Source organism: Panthera onca, chromosome C1 (genome assembly GCF_046562875.1).
Source record: "Panthera onca isolate mPanOnc1 chromosome C1, mPanOnc1 haplotype 2, whole genome shotgun sequence".
NCBI classification, from domain to species: Eukaryota; Metazoa; Chordata; class Mammalia; order Carnivora; family Felidae; genus Panthera; species Panthera onca.
Genome location: NC_138346.1, coordinates 70253743 through 70274706, shown reverse-complemented (window position 1 = coordinate 70274706; position 20964 = coordinate 70253743). Strand labels below are relative to the sequence as shown.

At 37.0% G+C, this 20964-nt stretch overlaps 1 protein-coding gene across 1 annotated transcript in view; it reads right to left on the bottom strand.

Annotated features, from left to right (window-relative positions):
• Positions 1-20964, bottom strand: part of FAP (fibroblast activation protein alpha) — a 74755-nt gene that overhangs the window by 30226 nt on the left and 23565 nt on the right. Inside the window, exons 7-14 of the mRNA XM_060621103.3 lie at positions 19234-19306; positions 18441-18561; positions 17346-17500; positions 15214-15317; positions 12892-13027; positions 8831-8875; positions 2829-2933; positions 2660-2730 (exon numbers count right to left, since the gene is read on the bottom strand). Coding sequence (XP_060477086.1) covers positions 2660-2730; positions 2829-2933; positions 8831-8875; positions 12892-13027; positions 15214-15317; positions 17346-17500; positions 18441-18561; positions 19234-19306 — 810 coding nt within the window. The remainder of the gene's footprint in view (positions 1-2659; positions 2731-2828; positions 2934-8830; positions 8876-12891; positions 13028-15213; positions 15318-17345; positions 17501-18440; positions 18562-19233; positions 19307-20964) is intronic.

Sequence of the window (20964 nt, the reverse complement as noted above, 5' to 3'; positions counted from 1 at the left end):
ATAAATCATTGCTGGTTATTAACTTATTTTTAAATGTCTATTTATTTTTGAGACAGAGACAGAGAGAGAGAGAGAGAGAGAGAATGAGTGAGGGAGGGGCAGACAGAGGGGGCATAGAGGATCTGAAGTGGGCTTTGTGCTGACAGCAGAGAGCCTGAGGTGGGGCTCGAACTCACGAACGATGAGATCATGACCTGAGCCAAAGTTGGATGCTTAAGTGACTGAGCCACCCAGGTGCCCCAGTCATTGCTGTTTATAACACTGAATTTTATATACTTACTCTGACTTTCAAATCATAGGAGGATTAAAGTGTGCCAAATATTCTTTTTTTATTATAGGTATATTATATTCTGATTCATTATTTATGAGTTATACAAAATAAGCTAGGATATTGATTAATATCACCCCCTTCCTTACCATGATAAAGTTTACTGGTTTCTCTATGTTATATTATTTAATTCTGTTTGTGATTCTGAAGATATTTTGGATTTGTTTTATAGAAGCCCTGACAGAGAAGTTTGTTATAAATCCAGAAACGTATCCACACTACGACACAACACAAAGGGGCATGTTGATTTACCCAGATGCGAAAGAAGTCACAAGAGAACATACTTGTTACTTAAGTATCTGGGTCCCAGTTCTAACCTGTCTTAATATAGCCATGAAGTGGGAAATCCAATTTAGTGGCATGATTTTCACTCCTCTGTGAGTTCATCTGAATATCACGAAGAAACCGCCTTTTTTTTTTCCTTCAAGAAGAGCATAATAGACTGTAGAAAGTTAGGTTTAGTTACCAATTTTTTAATTCTTGAGGTTGTTCAGTGGCTCAGGTACTACTATGTGTTCACTGTCATAAAAACCTTGTTACCCGCGAGTAAAAAGAAAAGGTAACAGAATGCCAATCACTCCTAGGATTAAATGTATCTTCTGACCCAGCATTTTTCTACATGACTTTACTGATTTCAACGGACTCTGATAGACTGATGGTCACTTGCACTTGCCTTCCCCCACATCATCTCAAACTACTAGTGAATAAAATACTCAGTATCTTTTCCAAACAGCACCACCCTCCCCCCACCCTCCCACAGCTTTCTTGTTCTGTCAAAGCCTTCACGATTGATTACCTTCATCTGACACTTGCATCAGAGTCCAGTTTGCCTTGCCTTTCCCTTTTCCTTCACTGCCACGAAGTCACCAATCTTGTTCAACCTCCATCTGTCTTTATGGTCTATCTACCCTTCCTCTCACTCACTTAACTAATATTTACAGAATTCCAGCTATGTGTCAGGCACTATGTCAAGTGCTAAGGACACACAAAGAAAGGAGGCGTAGCTTTTTCCTCAAAGAGTCCATATTTTATTGCCACTATTCTAGTTTAGGTCTCTATCATTGCAGGCCTGGATTATGACCATAGCTGGGTCTCCCTGCCTTTGGTTTCCCCTGAAGTCCTAACCTTGTTATGTCTGAAATTTGCCATCCACGTTTATCTTGTCACTCTTTTCTTACACTGGTGATTGTCATGACTGCTCCATATAATGTTCAAACTCCTTTGTCAAATGTTCCAAGAGTGCCATAAATCGACAATTGGTTTCTGACATGTTTTTATCCAGCGAGCCTGGACTAATGATTCCCCTTCTTTGCTCATAGAATTACAGATAATGACAGGCAGGTTATAAGAAAGTACCCTGGATTTGGGGTTTATTAGAAGCAAGGGAAAGAAACTGTACATTCTTGACTAGAGAAGTTTGATCATAAATGATTATTTTAAGATGATTTATTTAGATAGCACACAGGATGGACTGAGGAAAGAACTGGAAGGAAGAAGTCCCATGTTGAGATCACAATAAGAACCTTAGATTTAATATGTGTTAGGTTTGAATCCTAGTTCTGCTACTAATTAAATATGCAGTCTTGGCCATGTTAATTTGCAAGGATCAGTTTTCTCATCTGTATAACCAGGGTAATTGTTTCTACTTTACAGTATATGGTATGAAGTAATTGCTCAAAAAACGATAGCTGGGGAGCCTGGGTGGCTCAGTTGATTAAGCGTCTGACTCCTGACTTTGGCTCAGGTCAGGATCTCATGGTTCATGAGTTCAAGCCCCACGTTGGACTCTGTGTTGAGAGCACAGATCCGGCTTGGGATTCTCCCTCTCTCTCTGTCTCTCCCCCCTGGCGCTCTCTCTCCCTCTCTCTCTTTCTCTCTCTCTCTCTCTCAAAATAAGTAAATAAACTTTTTTTTAAAGATAGCTGTTGTAGATAATAATCTTAAACTTATATAACAGTGAATCACTACAAAAAACTTTCTGTATCTATGGGCTGCCCTTCATGGACTTTTGAAGCTTGCTCATTTCTTCAAGTGCTAAAGAGTAAAATTTGTGTTTAAAAGTCGTTATTATTTCTAAAATTTTATACTTTTAATGTAATTATCTACCAAGTATCAGAAGAGAAGTGACTGCTGACTAAATATTCTTTCCTAAAAGAAATCGTGTTAACTATTAAAGAATACACAATTTTAATGAAACCACAGCTGTCTGAACTACACTACAGAGTAAGTAACAAAAAATGCTTTTAACTAAGAGGTGGTACAGTATCATTTGTGGGTCCATCAGTGCCAATTAAAACCTGAATGGTGCATCATGCTTCATGCAATACTTACAGTGAATCCTGTGTTACTCTGAATATATTTATGGCCTCCCACTTGCCACTTGTAATTTGAATAGCATTTTCCTATAAAAAGACAAACATTATGTTGTGTGAAGCTGAGCGTTATTTGAGCAACCTCAACTGAATGATCTTTGAGGAGATAAATCTTGGAAGGAACATACCACAGTGTCTTTGATATAGTGAATATGTTTGTAGCCATCCTTGTCGCTAAATATTTTGTAGTATGAAATGGCATCATAGCTGAAAACTGGTGTTGAAACAAAGAACTGAAAGAAATGAACAGAGGTTATGTTCAAAAGACAAACCAAACTAAAACTATAGAATTTTTTATAAGCAGTGGATAGTTCATGATTATCGGAACCAGAATGTCCTGCCTCCCCTAGTGTCCATCAACCACATCTGAAATGCCATTCTTTCAGTTAGACAGCTTTTCTAGTAATTCTAACAGGCATTTGCACATTCCAACTGCTGCTTAATTGCTACTACATGCCCCTCTGTTTATAATGTTTAATTTGATTGAATGTCTATGCTTGGAGACACTGTGGTTTGGAACAGAGTTAAGAGAATCATAAATGAGTGTTGCCATGTAGCCAAGTCTAACTTCAAAATGTGGTATTTGACCAAAGCGTGACTCATGAAGGCTGATAGTTTTTTTGAGTTTTGATTTGTCGGATGCCAAGCACCTAATGCCAATGATTCAATGAAGACATTTTAAAGATGAAAATATCATGCCCTGCTAGTTACAGTTTTTCATGATGGAAAGAAACTTCTAGACCCAGGACAAGTAAGTAGGAGGTTTGCTCCTTGAGCTCAGGGAGCGAAGCAGACCTCATTACCCATCTCTGACCTCTTCCCAGGGTCCCTACTGGTCATTTACTGGGAACTGGTGAATGATCTAAGGAGGCCCTGACACTCAGCAAACCATACTTTCATATCCTTCATGGTATAGATAACTAAAATCCTGCAAAAGTCCTCAGACCAAATTTTAGTTAGTAGTTTCTCCCATAAAAAAAATAGCCTTGGGGAGCCTGGGTGGCTCAGGTCATGATCTCAAGTTCTTTCATGAGTTCGAGCCCCATGTCCGGCTTCCTGCTGTCAATGTGGAGCCCACCTCGGGTCCTGTGTGTGTGTCTCTCTCTCTGTGCCCCTCCCCTGCTTGTGTTTTGTGTGTGTGTGTGTGTGTGTGTGTGTGTGTGTGTGTATGTATGTGTGTGTGTGTCAACAACAAATAAACATAAAAAATTAAAAATATATATCCTTATCTTACATTTGTCAGCTTCTTTTTTCCTGGCCGTTGGGTTATAAAAGGAAGGTAAAATGGTAAAATAGCTATGTGAGGATAGAGCTACTCTACATCACGGCCAGTAGATACTCCCACAAATAATCCCAAGCCAGCTCTCTCTAGCTGGAAGTGTTTCCACACAACAAGGAATCAAGATGTTTAACTCCTTCAGAATTGACCAAGCAACAACAACCAAACTATCAGTATCTTTTAGTTGCTGTAGGCCTTTTGAGTGATGGTTTTTGACCAAATTGATGATTATGATTGCATGCTATTAAAATGTAACTTATTTGATGTGGTGTCTGTAGTGATCTGGGTAGGGTTCTCCAAAATTTACGTGAACCCAGAACCTCAGAATGTGACTATTATGGACTGTTTGTGTCTCCTTAAAACTCATATTTTGAAACCCTAATATGAATTAGGGTTAGTATTAGGAAGTGGGACATTGGGCAGGTAATTAGGATTAGATGAGGTCGTAAGGGTAGAGCCTTATGGGATTAGTGCCCTCTATGAATCACCAGAGAGCTTGCTTCCCTTGCTCTGCTCTCCATCACTTGAGGATACAAGAAGATGGTGGTCTCCAACCCAGAACAGAGCTCTCACGAGAACACAACCATGCTGGCACCCTGGTCTAAGACCTTCAGCCTCCAGAAGTGTGAGAAATCAATTTCTATTGTTTTTAAGCCACTCAGTCTATGGCACTTTGTCATAACAGCTCAAATGAAGGAAGATAATGACCTTATTTGCAGATATAATCAAAGTAAGAATTGAGATGTGACCATATTGGATTTGAGTGGGCCCCAAATCCAATGAATGGTGTCCTCATAAAAAGAGGGGGTACAAAGAAACACAGAGGGACACAGGGAAGAAGGCTTCATGGATGGGAGCAGAGATTGGGGGAGATGGCTACAAGCCAATGGAGTCCTGCCAAGAGCCACCAGGAGGTGGAAGAGGAGAGGAAGTATTCTTCCTTGGAGGCTTCAGAGGGAGCAGGACCATGCTGACACCTTGACTTTGGGCTTACAGCCTCCAGGATGGTGACACAATGGATTTCTATTGTTTTAAGCCACTAAGTTTGTGGTGATTTGTCACATTGATCCCAGGAAACTAATACCCTGTCCTAAGTCTTATCACTTTGGCATAGAATGGATGTCTTTCACAAAATGAAAAAATGGGATAAGGAGAAACTGCTGTCTCCTTCCATGGTTCCTTTATGAGTTTCATTAATAATAAGACCAGCCTTGGTGGGATTCTGTGTATTGAGACTTGTGCCTCTAAATAAAATTAAGAGTGAATTGAGTGAAAAAGAGGCCCAGGGAAAAGAAATTCTGGTTTGCAATTTTGTGGATGGAATTTTGTTAGTATAGGTCTGACAAGCCATTGTTTCATTTGAGAATGAAGCTTTGCCTTCTCAGACAAATGATGATATACTTACTTACTAGTAACCACTTTCCAATGCCTCCCTCTCACTCCTTAGGGTGAAAGACAAAAAACTGGCTGTGCATTGTTTTTACCACTAAAATGGAACCAGGGTCACAAAATATTTTAAGATGCCGGAGTAAAAACATAGTCTCCTCACACCTCTGGTTAGTAAGGAACTTTAAAAAAGGTTTTGTTCTGGATTAAAACTTAAAACTTTCATTTTCATTGAAAAAAAAAATAGGGCAGAGTGTTTGAAGATCTTAGAATCAGGCAAACAGGAAGACTATCTCCGCTAAGCAAAGAATGTTATCTTCTCCCCTTTTATTGCGCACACTGAGGACAGCTGCTTTAGATGAACAGGTAACTTGGGTGAGCTAAAGAGAGTGTGAAATATTTCCGCATTCACTTTCCCAGAGCTAGCTCCATAATGCATCCTGAGTTAAATGCGTCTTGCATCAAGTTACACCTGGACCCTAGAAAGCACAGGTAACTAGGTGGTCCTCAGTTTTAACAAGGCCTCTTCACAGTCTCTTTATCAGCTTAGATTTTCTGATAAATTACTCACCTCTATCTGCAAAGCCATTTAAACTGTTTTACTTGGAAGGTGAGATTATTTACCACCTGATAATTTCTTGCCATGGTTGGTAAACAACCCAAGGTCCTAGATATCAGAGGCTGATGCCTAAGCTGAGTCCACATTTGATGAAAAGCACAGACTTCCAAGCATCAAGCAGAAAACTCGTTTTTCTGGCAACCAATTCAGCCAACTTTATTTGTGAAATAAGGAAATGAAGGCTTACTTAAAAGTAAAAAAAAAACCCACAAGCTCATTTTTCTGAACAAAGGGGTTTTACTGACAGCAAAGGGAGGGGCCGTATTGCTTAATTATTTTAAAATAATTTAAATGCAGCATTGTAGTCTATGCTTTTAGTGTTTGTTCTCCAAATTTTACTGATTCAATACTACATTCTTTGATTAAATAGTTCTTTTTGTCGGTTGCCTACAGGGCAAAAAGAAATTTGTTTAAAGTGAACTCATGGTTTGTTATTTTTCTGATCAAATACCAAAGGAGATATGAGGCTACGTCCCCCAAATTAAGACACTTGACTAGCTCATGCTGGAGGAGAGAGAGTGATAGGTAAAGTTCTATTTGCTAGTTCCGTGCCCCGCACCGTAACAGGTCCATTGCTTTTAGGAAGTCATTCAATCTTTTCTGATTCACAGGTGATTTCCAAAGGTGTTTTTCAGTTGAAATCTCCTTAATAAAATCTAAAGGAACAACTTCTCCAACATCACTCTTTAATTTTATACTGATACGACTAGCCTGTACACTTTCTCTAAAAAGTTCATAGATATTACTTGAACAAATGTCTGAAAGGTTATTTCATACTCCTAGGTTTTTTCTGGGTAATTTTATTAAGTCACTGATTTGATTATAGGTCAAAGGAAGCTATCCAGCACATTATGACATATGACTTATAAGCATATGAAGCTATGGCCTGACTTTCAGAAGACATGTCAAAGCTTGTAAAATCTAATGACTTCTTCAAAGCAGCTGCCTTGGGAGAGTGTGAACTTACTCCTGAAAGCTATCACTACAAAGAATTTTTGACAATACCTCTTTGGGTATTTAGAAAGTTTACTGACTATTTTAAATTTTAAGAGATTGAGATGAATACATTAAAAGATGATTTTTTTCCAATAGAATTCCAAAGCTACAGATGTTAAAATGATCTAGCACAAAATCATATGTTGCAGATACATAATACATTATTCACTAGATTTACTTTGGCATCATTTTTTATTTAATGTAGGGATCTCATCTTCCCTCAAAGGATGTGTATGTGCCTCCACTGAGGGTATTTAAAGCAAGGCTCTACAGCTTTAGAAGGCAAATAATCAATTAATTAATTAATCCACTCTGCTCATGTTTGCTGAGATTACAAGGTTGGTGCTATACACATTATAAAAATTGATAAGATACAAATGTTGACTCCAAGTTGCTTATAAATAAGAGATTTCAAAAGATGCAATCTAAAATATTTCAGAGTGTTTTGAACGCATGCAGCATTTTCAGAATAAATGTGCATGGATTCCAAAGATCACGTCTTTGAGAAGATTGTTGGTATCCTTGTTTATCTATTTGTAAAATCATGTCACTCATAATATTCTGCAGTAACTCTAGCTATGTTATCATCACGGAGAATACAAGCAAAGGAAGTCTTAAAGTATTCTTTGCCTCCAATCTTTACTGGAAATTTTATAATGAGAGTGAACTCATAGATTAACTTCCCTTTTCCTCAAGTTTTCAAACAATGATCTAGGCATTGTCTTTTTGGAAGATGAGCTATGGATTGACCAAGATTCCAAAAATTTAGAAAATTCTGTCCTTCCACTGAATACTGCTGATTTTTCTTATGTTATTTAGTACAGTGGCAAAGAGTTCTTATGTTATTTAGAACTGAGATATCTTTAACTAAAGACAGAGTAAATATATGTAAGCTAAAATTGCTAACTCCAGAAAAATGTACAAGGAGTTTTTGACATCTCAAGATTTTTACTTTGCAATTTACCTTCTTTCTACCCATCTTAACTTTGAATTTTAATGAGTTATCATCTTACAATTAACTCTGAAGTCTTTATTGTCCTTGTATCATGGGTTAATGTGTTAAGCCAGGTCCTAAGGGTCTTCTTTTTCTTTGCTTGTGCTACTCAGAGAAACTGTGTTTTGTTTTGTTTTTTTAAATCCAAATGCTAGTTGAATTCAATCACGTGTTTGTAATAAATGGCAGCATCCATGCAACATTCACTTGGTCTCTGTCCTATTTTATATTCTTCAAATAGAATATTGTACACAATTGATAACTTTGTAAATCATGATTTTTTTTACACTAAAAATTCTTACAAATCACTGAATAAGCCTATCCAAAAAATCTAGTGATCACAAACCATAACAAAATATACGATTTCCTATTTGATACCACTTAAAAACTGGAAACGAATACATAATTCATTTATTCATTTCAGTTTATATGAAATTGAATAAGAGGCAGATTGTGTTTAAATTACTATGAATACCCAATGTATTTGGTTTTTCTGGATTCAACTGGCTAGTAAGTATTATTTTAAGTCGATCAGGAATTGTAATTGCTTTTGAAAAACAGCCTTTATTTTGTTTAATAAGAATATTAATTATGAATATCAGAGAGTCAGTTGAAAAAGTTAAGGTTGTGACATGAGGACTATGATTTGTTCTCAATAGAATTTTAAATATATAGACATTAATTGTCTGGCACAAAACTGCTGAAAGGATCCCTACCTCTGTGGTTTTTTTTTTTACCTTGGTGTTTTTTCTATGAGACAAGTAGTGTCAGTTTGGATACATTTAAAAAAGTCCTTTGATGGCTGAGAATCTGTGAAGTGTCATTAAAATATAAGGAAAAGATAGCAAAATCATACTCCACCAGCCCATCCAGTTCTGCTTTCTTCTATATGCTCCTGGGTCTAAAAGAAAGAAAGATCACGTCAAGCACGCTATTAGGAGAACGGTTTTTCCTAAACATGATCTGGGCATTTGAACCTGTTAAGCTGCCCACTCAGAGTGTACCATTGCTAATAGCCTAACTTCACACTTGAATTTAAGATGACCGTATTCAACATCTTATACATCAACACTATTGCATACACATGAGCAATCTAAGGGATGGATCTTACTGAAAACCTTTAATAATTCTGGTTTAATTTTCCATGAGGCAGTGCCTGGAATTATTTCATTTATGGAAGCTGAGCACAACCCAAGCACTTGGTGTCATATAGTTTAAAAAGACATTTCAGTGGTGTCTGGGTGGCTCAGTCAGTTAAGTGTCTGACTCTTGGTTTCAGTTCAGGTTGTGATCCCATGGTTTGTGGGTTCGAGCCCCCCAGGTCTGCTGACAACACAGAACCTGGCTTGGGATTTCTCTCTCTCCCGTTCTTTCTGCCCCTCCCTCCACTCGCATGCCCACTCTCACTCTATCCTATTCCAAAAATAAACAAATAAACATTTTTTTAAAAAAGCATTTCACAGTGGAGTTTAGGTTAATTTTTTTTCTTTTCTTAATCTTATTAAGTAGGTAGGAATCTTAAAATGTGCACAGAATCTTATTTTGGTGTACATTTTAGGATAGTATAATCATTTGTTGATCAAAATTTAGTGGGCATAAAAGGATGAATAGGCTTTCCTAGACAAATAATTAGAGAAAGATCATTCTAGGTGAAATGAACAGCACAAAGACCAGGCCAGCTTAGTAGACCACAGGGGTGGTTCCATATGGCTGAGTGGAAGGTGACTATGGAAAAGAGTTCAAGAGGAAGGAAGATGTTTGGGTATCAGAATGATCTTGGAGAAACTTTTACGCCACACTAGGAAGTTTAGATTCCCCTTCTAGACGAGCCCTTTGAAGGAGTTCAAAGTCACAATTTGGAAAATATAATTGTGAACATGATACAGAGAATGGATTACAAGTCAGCAAGATAGAAAGAGGCAGAGAGATCAATTGGAAGCCTACTGGAATGTTTGGGAAAAAGGATGATAAAGGCCTTAATCTAGGTATGGATAGCAAATATGGATCAGAGAAGATGTAGCCAGAGACATTTAAAAGTTCAAATCCTCAGAATAAATTTGAGGGCAAATGGTAACCAAAACCTTTGGTACAGATAAAAATTGCCTAAAGAGTAAGTTGAGAGTTATGGTAGAGACTAGAAGATTATTAGCAATCATTTTCTCTGTTTGCTAAGACTATAGCTAGGCTACTTTTCCCAGGCCTGCTTCCAGTAAGATGTGGTCATGTGATAAATTCTAACCAATGGTGTGTGAGCAGAAGTGACTCATTCTACGTCTAGGCCTGACCTATATAAACCTATTATATGTGATCTTCCATTCTCTTTTCCATCCCCCAGTGGGATGTTGGTGATCAGGTTTGAAAACCGTGGACTAGCTTTGGAAGTCACTAGATGAAGACAGCACAAATGCCATCAACCTGGATCCTAGAGTGACTGTGCAGAGCAGAGCATCCCAACAATTAAAATTCCCCACAAACCTGGACTCAGTATTAGGTGGTTACCTCAATGTGTAAAAATTTTCTTTCTTCTTTTTTAAAAAATTTATTTATTTATTTTTGAAAGAGAGAGAGAGAGAGAAAAAAAACACAAGTTGGGGAGGGGCAGAGAGAGAGAGAGGGAGACACAGAATCTGAAGCAGGCCCCAGGCTTTGAGCTGTCAGTGCAGAGCCGGAAGTGGGGCTTGAACTCACAAGCCATGATGACATCATGACCTGAGTTGAAGTCAGATGCTTAACAGACTGAGCCACCCAGGTGCCCCCCAAAATTTCTATTGTATTAATTGTATTGTATTGTATTGCATTGTATTGTATTGTATTGTAATAGTAAGAAGGGTCTTATTGGTGTTGTAGCAGTTAGCCTACCTTACAAACACATTAATTTGGAGAATAGTAAGATTTACAGAGAAATCATAAAAAGAAGAGCTGAAAACAAAAGGTCAGTGAAGTAGAAAGGGAATCATGAGAGAAGGTACTGTCATAAAAAGCAAGGGAATAATAAATTTTAAGGCACAGCTTTGTTGTCTAACACGACACTTTGCAGTTCTTATCTGAAAATGTGTTCCATGTATTTATCAAATTATTTTCAAACAGAGGTTGCTTTGAAATCCTAAGGTTAATTAAACCTGGTATTCTAAATTTAATCACTGTTTTGGGCCGTAAAGTTAAAATTTATATCCAAGGAATTCCACATCTCCTTGAATAAGCATCTTTTATATTCTGTCAGTTTAGATTAAAGTTGACCCTGATTTTTATAAATTAGAATTTCAGATTCCAAAGCAATTACTGTTTTTAAATGCTTAGTTTTAAGAACTAAAATCTTAGTCTAAATGACTGATCTTACAGGTTAAAAGTAATAAGTAAAACCAACAATTCCTAATACCTAGATTCAATAAAAACATTGAAGATATATTCATCCCAAGCTGATTTATCAGATGAATGGTTTCTAATTAACTACCACAATCAAGTTGATTCTTCTTTTTCCCCCTATGGTACTGCATTGAAGCCAAAATCTTTCTGTTTTGTATAGCAAAATATAAATAAGATATAAAAAAAAAAGCTTCTAGCATATTCCATCAAAATTAGTCAAGCTTCTTACAGAGTAGTGATTTAAAAAAATATTTTTAGCCCAAGTAATGTTGACTATAATAGTCCTGATATATTTCCAAATAGATTCATATGACTCTTTTCTTGCAAAACATAGTGTCCTAATTTCAAGAAGGAATTTAGTGATTTACTTTGATTCCTCTGTGCTTTTTTTCTTGCTTGATAAAAAAAGGTTTATTCTATATTTGGTTTAATGAAACATGTCTTCATAATTAGAAGTCTTATGAAATGTATCCATCAAATTTCCTATTTAAAGAAAACATTTTGTGTGTCTGAGTCTCTAATAGGAGTACTTATGAACAGGCTCATTTTAAAGCTTTTAGATTGGTGGAGTACTTTTCTAACGCATTAATTTAACAGATTATGTTTGGATTTGAACAATAGAAACAATTAAAACTCAACAATAAATCTGTGCTTAATTTTCAACTTTTCCCTTCCTAAAATTAGCACAGTATTTCTATTGTATTAACCCACTGAATTACTGCAAGATAACAGGATAGCAGGATAGTTTGACCTGATATTTCATGTCATATTCTTAATTACCTGCTTTTAAATTTTACAATGGGAATGTTTGGCTTTCTTTTGATGACATCAATTTCCTTCAAAATTTCTATTTTTCTATTTTTACACTGAATAGACATAACACCGTTGGCATTTTTCTGTTTTATTTTTTTATCTATTTCTTTTTTTTTTAATGTTTATTTATTTTTGAGAGAGACAGAGACATAATGTGAGTGGGTTGGGGCAGTGAGAGAGAGAGACAACAGAATCTGAAACAGGCTCCAGGCTCTGAGCTGTCAGCACAGAGCCCGACACGGGGCTCAAACTCACGAGCCACGAGATCATGACCGGAGCTGAAGTTGGACACTAAGCCCACTGAGCCACCCAGGCGCCCCTCTGTTTTGTTTTAAGTAGAATATATCTATTTCCCTAAAGACCCATCTTATCTTCTCATCTTCATCATTTTGGGTTTTGTTGACTACCAATCTTATATTCTCAAAAGGATGGAATTTCATCCTAACTCAGAACCAGATACCTTATTTTTCCAATATTACATTGTTTCATTTAGTCTTTTTCTCCATTCAGTTTCAATGCTAAAGTCATTCAAGAAAACAAGGAGTCTATTACTTATTTAATAAAAATAATGGACTGTGAATAAAGGGTTGTTTTTGTTTTGTTTTGTTTTGTTTTACAAAGCAATCAAGAGTTGAATGCAGTAATTCTGGCTTTATAATACAAAATGTTAGCGATAAATAAGTCCTCCCTCATACACTTTCATCTTCAGAAATACACCTCTGTGGGTTTAATATGACCTACCTTTGGACAATCCCATGTCTGCCAACCTTCTCTGAAATCACATATAGACAGAACGGAAACATTCTGGATTCTTTTCAGCCACTGGAAACATATTCGTTCATCAGTAACCCACGTGAGCCAACTGAAATAATAATCACTGCAAATAAACCAAAACAACAGTCACTACCATAAACCAGTATGATGTCAAATAATTTCTCAAGTTCTGTTTTCTCAAGGATGTATTTTGTTATTATGAAATATCTATTCCATAGATAAAGAAGGTAGAACTTTCCCTTCTCTTCAGAGAAAGTTTAAATATACTTGCTGACTTTTAAACAATATCTATGAGAGTTGGTTCATCTAATGGAATTATTTTATATTTGAGCTTTCTCCTCATTTTGGACTTTTATATCTTGGGAAACATTTTAAGACATGAGGCCAAAGCTATTGGTCGATATAGAGGGGGGGAAAGCATTAAACTGGTTATTTTGCATGAGTAAACTCAATTTTTCACTTTTTAAGTGGTTGAGAGAAAGCCAAGTGTGATAAATGCCCATCTTTCTCTCTAGGCAGTTTGTATTAGAAGCCTCGTTTTAACTGTGACCAGGGTCAGGGGTTGAAATTCAGGTTTAGTATCATAATCAGAGATGATGTACACTAAGTAACTCTATTAGTGCTGGCATACAGTTGGTGTCAATGAATGGCAGCAATTATCACTCGGCTCTGAGAATGAACCTATAGATGGAGAACATCAATGTAAATAAACCACAGAATTCTGGACATTGATATAAAAGAAATCACAGAACTGGAAGGGTCTCTGGCTCAGATTCTGGTTTTACCTCCTAGTAGTTCTACTACGTAAGGCTACTTACTTAACATATCTGTGCCCCTGGTTCTTTATCAAATGGGAATAACAGTATTACCAAATGCAGAGCTTGCTGTAGAATTGGCTGAGTGTGCTTAAAGTTCGTGAGAATTCTGCCTGCTCCATGGTAAGTGCTGAGAAAATGTTATCTATTACTATTAAATTGTTAGTATTTTACAGATGCTCCTCTTGACTCCTTATACAGTACCCTTTCTATCATTCCATTTGCTTCCTAAGGAGAATGACAGTTGAAAGAAAGAAAGAAAGAAAGAAAGAAAGAAAGAAAGAAAGAAAGAAAGATGTACTTAGTCGAAGTTTCCATCAACTAGATTGGTGGTAGTTGGGGAAGTAATGGATCATCCCCCCAAATAAAGCCATTTTAAACTATCCAAGAGAGGCGCCTGGGTGTCTCAGTCAGTTGAGCGTCCAGCTTCGGCTCAGGTCATGATCTCACGGTTTTTGAGTTCGAGCCCCGCGTCAGGCTCTGTGCTGACAGCTTGGAGCCTGGAGCCTGTTTCGGATTCTGTGTCTCCCTCTCTCTCTGCTCCTCCCCTGCTCGTGCTTTCTCTCTTTCACTCTCTCTCTTTCACTCTCTCTCTTTCTCTCTCTCTCTCTCAAAAATAAATAAACATTAAAAAAAATTTAAATTATCCAAGAGTAGATTCACCCTGGCAAGGCCCCACAGAGGCCTCTGCTGAGGTTCTCTTTCCTGTCAGTGATCAATCATTCTGCCCTGGCCGACTCTCCTGCAAGGGGCAGCATGCCCTGGCCTGTTAGGGTTTGGGAAGTAGTGAGGAGGCCCACCAGGCTGGGTGTGGGCGGCCTCTTACCTTGATCTGCTTCAACCATAATGACCACAGAGGACTGATGGAGGGTTGGAAGGGTTGCTACAATCAGAACTAATCAGACAGGATCTACATATGGCCCCAAGCTGGGGGAGTGAGACTGATTCATGTCCCTGTCTCCTTACAGTGAATCCCAAACAGATAATTGTACAACCAGATAATTGTGAATAGACTGCATCCTAGTAAAAATTGCTAATATTTGGAGAGGGTTGGCCTCTTGTTAGTCATGCATATGTGATCAAACATGATCTATATGTGATCAAGCCCTGGGCTTGAGAGAATGTAGACCAGACTTGAAACAAGACAGGCTGAGAACATATATGAATTTTATTATTTGCCCACTGATCCCAAGTTTACATTCACACATCTGAGGGGAGTATCACTTAGATTGATCACTCTGATCGGATGACATCCTTACATGTGTGAAAGGGGCTGACACTTTAAAATCAATTTAAGAAATGTCATTTTTAATTTGGTTACGTATTTAGGTTTACATGCCAATTTTATTTATTTATTTCTGCTTAGAGTATACATATCATAAACTCACTAGAAAAGAAGTGTAAATCTCAGCTAAGAAATTTAAGTGTTAAAATTCAGGTTAAGGTGGAAAGAGAGCATCTGGGCTTGCCCTACCTTGATGCTATCATTGCTGGAACTGGCACTTCTATGGGACCTATATGCTCAGGGTGAGTGGCATCGATAATAAATAACCGAACAACAGGATTCTTAGCTCCAGCCTGCCGAAAAAATGGAGATTATATGCTCATAAATTTTTAATTATGACTAACATATTAAAGACACTTTAGGAGTTTAGGCATTTTTTATAAGCTTACAATATTAAGTATATCATTGTTGAAAACATTTGAATTATAACATGACCAGGAATTTCATTTCGATTTTACTTGCAGGGCAATTACAAATATTATGTCAACCAGAGTGAAGACACATATTTTAAGTGATTAATGAGAGAGCTTTGATTCGTAGGGGAAAATAATTTGGATATGAAAATGCAGTGCCATAATTGATATTGTCTTTTCTGACTTTCAAGACAGATATTTCTTCTTCTTCTTCTTCTTCTTCTTCTTCTTCTTCTTATTATTATTATTAGGATAATTATTATAATCACTTCTCCCTGTACTGGAAGGCGTGCAGGGGGGAAGACAGTATAAACAATAAATAACAGAAGATATTTTTTGCTTTTTGCCCTATACTTTGGTCTAGGACAATCATCAGTCGGTCTCCTAGCTGGTTACATTACTACTGTTATCATCCCCCCCAAATTAGGGAAATGTCACCTCCAAATAAAGTGCCTGTAGAATTTGCACTTTTCTTGTTTTGTACTTTCTGTGCTATTATACACCCTAAATTTACATGACAGTGTAGTTCACACCCAGACAGCTTCTTAGAGTTCCTGTTATTTTAACACAGAAAAAGAGAGTCTTATAATTGTCAAACAATTTAAGTCCACAGAGTTCAGGTTCACAGCCTTAAATGACTCCATGCCGTTTGGATTTATCTAAAGAACTGTCCAGGCTCTCCTCTGACCTCCTGTTTCACTGTGAAGCTTAGCTGGGACTTCTGGTTTCTTTTGAGTTGCCTCACCTCTCAGCTTGATGTCAGATGTTTCAACAACTCTAGTCTTCAAGGAAACATGAAAATTTGGGTCCCAACTTCTCTGTCAGTGTCAGTTAGTCCTCAGCTCTGGGTTCCTCCATTTCTTCCTGCTGCCTTACACCCTCTTGAAGATCCAAATTCTTTTACGTCTTGGGTCCCAAGTGCCACTTCTCTTACTTCCAAACATCTTCAGTCTTTCAGACTTTATATACAGCCGTTGAGGGGTCTCCTACCTAAACGTGCATCTCCTATCCATTATCTTTTCTCACATGACTTTTAACATAAATTTTAGACTATCTGGAATTTCTAGTTCTTTATACCCACTGTGACTCGCATCATAAACCACTTGTGTGTACACATATCCATAGAGGGACCCACTGGGTCCATCTGTAACAGTGTTCTCTTTGGCAAGTAAACACAACAGGGAGCAAAGAACAAAGAACTATTTTCTACAGTCACTTCCATTCCTTGTAAAAGAGGAGAATTTATTATTTGATCCCTTTTTAGAATTTTTGCCTAAGTCAAATTAGGATACGGCGCTTCTCCACTGTGACCTTGCTGTTCTACTATACATACAAGAGCCCTCTCTTCAGACATGGGACTGAATGAAGTGTTTCACTCAGAATTCTAGAATGGTTATACAAGAAACATTGGGTTCATTCCATGTCTAATTTCCTCAAAGAAGACACTAGATTCACACACTTAACCTACCTTATATGTCCAGAAAAGATCATAACTCATGCCTGCTTCTACCTGACAGGAACATCAAGTTCAACATTTGTATTTTCCATTCTAGTTCGCATTTACATGAGAATTCAAGAAGGAATTGCAAAACAGAACTTTACCCTGAATTTGGAGCATGAAAGATGAAAAATTAAAATTAAGTTAAGCTTGTTTTTCCTCCATAATCTAGACCATATGTTTTTCAAAGATTCTGCGATGGATTTTGCAAAGACTACTTCATCCAGCACAACCAGATGTCCAAAGCAACAGATGTCCACATAAATAATAGAGCACAGTACAATGTTTGCCTTACAATGCACAAGGATAAGAAGCTCTCCAAACTTGTTGATCCCACCTCTATTCATGGTGTTGGTTGCTCATTTTGACACCAGAGGAATGGAAGCATCTGCTGAAAGTACTCAACATACCTTGGGGTATGGAATATTTATTGTTCTAGGATATTGTTCATCACCATAATAGGAATAGGCGATAACTGGTATCTCGGTATCATTAAATTCTGCATATGCCAAAAATTTTCCATTAGGAGACCACCAGAGAGCGTATTTTGTAGCAAGCATTTCCTCTGAAAAATAAAACACAAGCATACAAATAACCATTATGGCTTACTCTTAAAATTATTGCAAATTCTTCAAAATATATTGTATTAGCCATTTACTGACTGCAATAATTTATTTAATGTGGGTGTGACATATGCCAAAATTTTGTTATTAAAAAAGATAAATAATCTGAGTTTAAAGACATAGCCTAACTTATACCTCATTTCAAACATCAATCAGTCTGTGTAGGAATTGATATTAATCAGAAATGTAATTCTTTAAGTAAATTAATTAAGCATTTCAACAATAAATAATTTTTCCCTTGGGGCAGCTTCTGGTTTTTACAGTCACCTAATGTAGCCCAAACAAGGAGAACTGTAATTACACTACAAGAGTGACATAAGTGTTAGATGTTGACTTTTTCTCCTAGGAATATTTAAAAAAAACAAAAAAAAACCCAAAAACCAAAAAAAACCAAAAAACAAAAACAGTTCAGTTATATAATTTTTAATAAAGGCAAGAACTAGAAGACTTCTTAAAGTCCAGTTAGGTCCTGGATCCTACATGGCCTACAAAGAGGACACAATTCACAAAAGTATCAAAAACTAGGAATATTTCTCTGCAAAATTATGTAGACAGTTGTTTAGTTTTGGAAGAAAGATTTATTCCTCAAGAAAAAAGAAACCTGAAGAAATGTACCAACACAGCATCGAAGGACCATAAACTTCTTGAAATGTAAATTATTACTACCACTTTATAATGCTCATGAAAATCAGCTCTACCAGCCTGATTATTAGATTTTGTTCTTTGAGAACATGTACATCCTGTTCATAACCTGATAACAGCTTTCAGAAATGCCACCATTCATCTTGGTAACATACCACTTGGCTAAACTTTACTAAATACATGCAATTATTTTCAATTAAAAGCCTAAAACAGCAACGGTAGAAAAGGAATATGATTTACCTTCATAAACCCAGTCTGGGATCCCATTGAATATTTTATTTTCTCTTCCATTAAATGTTATTTGAAAAGGTGGGTCTTCTGGTCTTTGTTTCAAATAGATATTGTTTTGATAGACATATGCCTAGAAGTGGTGGTAAGTTAGTTAATAAGGAGAATTCCATAAGAAATACAATAAAGCCTGTAAACTTGTTTTAATTATTTACCTAATACCTTCAAAATGCATGGTAATCCAGATGCAAGAAGGAATCACAACTAAAGTATCATTTTAATAGGTCAAAAAACCAATCAATTCACATTGACATCAGTTATGATTTTTAAAGTCTATCAAATAAAGCATAAAGTTTACCATATATTTGTTGTTTTATTACTCAAATAAATAATTGTACATATTAACAGAAAGTCAAATAAATCTTTGAATATTAATAGCTAGCCAGATCTAATCTTTATTTAGAGTCCTTAAATAAGAGCTTGGACAAAATTTCATGTTGTCTGAAGCTAGTCTGGGAAACTTGTGAAAACCATATTTTTCCTCAGCTTTCTGGCACAACGCATTCTGGCTGAGTATGAGGATAAAGTTTTTGACTGCGATATTTAAAGAAGTCTATCCATGAGCTTGAGATTTTGCGGAATTCTCAGATGAGTTTCAATTTATCAAAACTCTTCCCGTTTTTAACCACTAAAATAGTCATGAATTTTTTTTTTCCTTTCAGGCAGGGAAATTTAACAAAGGCCAAAATCAAATGGCTCCTCTTTTATTTAAATGATTAAACACTTCTATAATTTAAACACTTACTAATTTACTCCCAACAGGCGACCAGCATAAATACTGAATTGGACGAGGAAGCTCATTTCTTCTTACAAACTGTCTAGAAGGAAAAAAAAAAAAAGGGAGAAAAAATAATAATAAACCTTGTTGTTCAAGGGGGAAAAAAAGCATCTTTACAAACAGAAAAAAGTAAATAATAAAAATGAAGGCTCATCCTCGGCCTCCTCAAACCTAACGGAAAGAATGTGACAAAATGGCACTGGAGGCATCGGGTTCTGGTAGCAGTTCTTTACCAGTTACTTAAGTCACTTAATTTCTCTGGGTCTCAGTTTTCTGACCTTTGTAATGAAGTGAATTAAAGATTTATTAAAGATTTATAGACTGTGAAAGTGAGACTATCTCTAGAAATTATCTGGTGGAACACCTCATTAAAAAAAAAAAAAATAAACGTGAGGTTAGAGAGATACGACTTTTTAAAATCACATCGCTGGTTCTTGGCCGACCCTAATTAAACTCAAGTCTCCTAACCCTCAGGACTGTAAAATTTGTACACATCAGGCTGAGATGGTCGACGAAGTGCCTTCCAGCTCTAAAATGCTATAGCTGTGCTGAAGTTTAATATGTGCTCTTCCACATTCTCATTTACAACCCCCATCTCTGTGAATGCATATGCATTTCAAATTTTTGAAAATAAGATGCCATTTGACAATCTCCCCAGGGATCTGACTTGAAATCAGAAAAGGAAAGGAACATCTGATCTCAAACTAAACTGAAAAACAGATCATACACTGGGCAGTATGCCTTAAGCTTGCAAAGTTCTCCACCCATGGGGAAATTTCAAATATCTTATTGGCCAAAAATCTCACTTTGGTGCCTAGACTCACCCTGCAAATACTCAATTGACTAACTTGCACTGTGGGGCTTTTGTAGTTCTTCAACGAGAATGTGTTCAGATTTTTGTAAGTGCTAAAGAGTCATAGGATGCCATGCTTAAGTTTTGACTATTATCTTCTTGAAGATTATATTAATAGTTTCATCAAGACTGCTTTTGAAGATAAACGAAACAAGACTTGCCTCCAAGGTATACATTGAGGAGCCTGAAGAAAGACTCTTTGTCCTCTCCCTCAAAAAACTAACTCCAACCTGGACCTAACATGCCTGACACTTCTACTTTTCTCATTCTTTTAAAGCTGGAACCTGCAAAGAATTGTAACCCACGTTACTTTGACACGACTTATTAGGTCATGCAGCCTGAGGCCTAGCAAGCCGTGAGGGAACACAGGCAGATCAGCTTTGACTGGGGAAAGAGAGAGTAATGGCCATGGAAGAGAGAGACCGCTGGTGAAGCAGTGAGAATCCTGCCTGCCAGAGGGCAGTATATGAGCAGCAGGCACTGGGAAGGTCCACGATATATTGAAACACATGTGAAGGCACAGGCAAAGGAATGATCCAGAAGAAAAGGCATTTCTATCTCAGGCCAGCATTCATGTTACCTTTGACATTGCAACGCTGTCTTAGGTTTCCATATGCTGTGGAATCATCTATGCAGGCATGCAGACAGCGCCAAGCTGAAAATCTCAGCGCAGAGTCTCTTCATGACTGGCAAGTCACCACAGCTGCCATTTTCTATGTTTTCTAAATAACTAACACTATGAGAGAAAGTGGAGGAGGCTGCTCACAAAGGCTGTCGTCTCCTCTCAGTATTCCTTCCCATGCTTGAAACCAGAACTATCTTCACTTTCTCTGTGGTAGATTTTT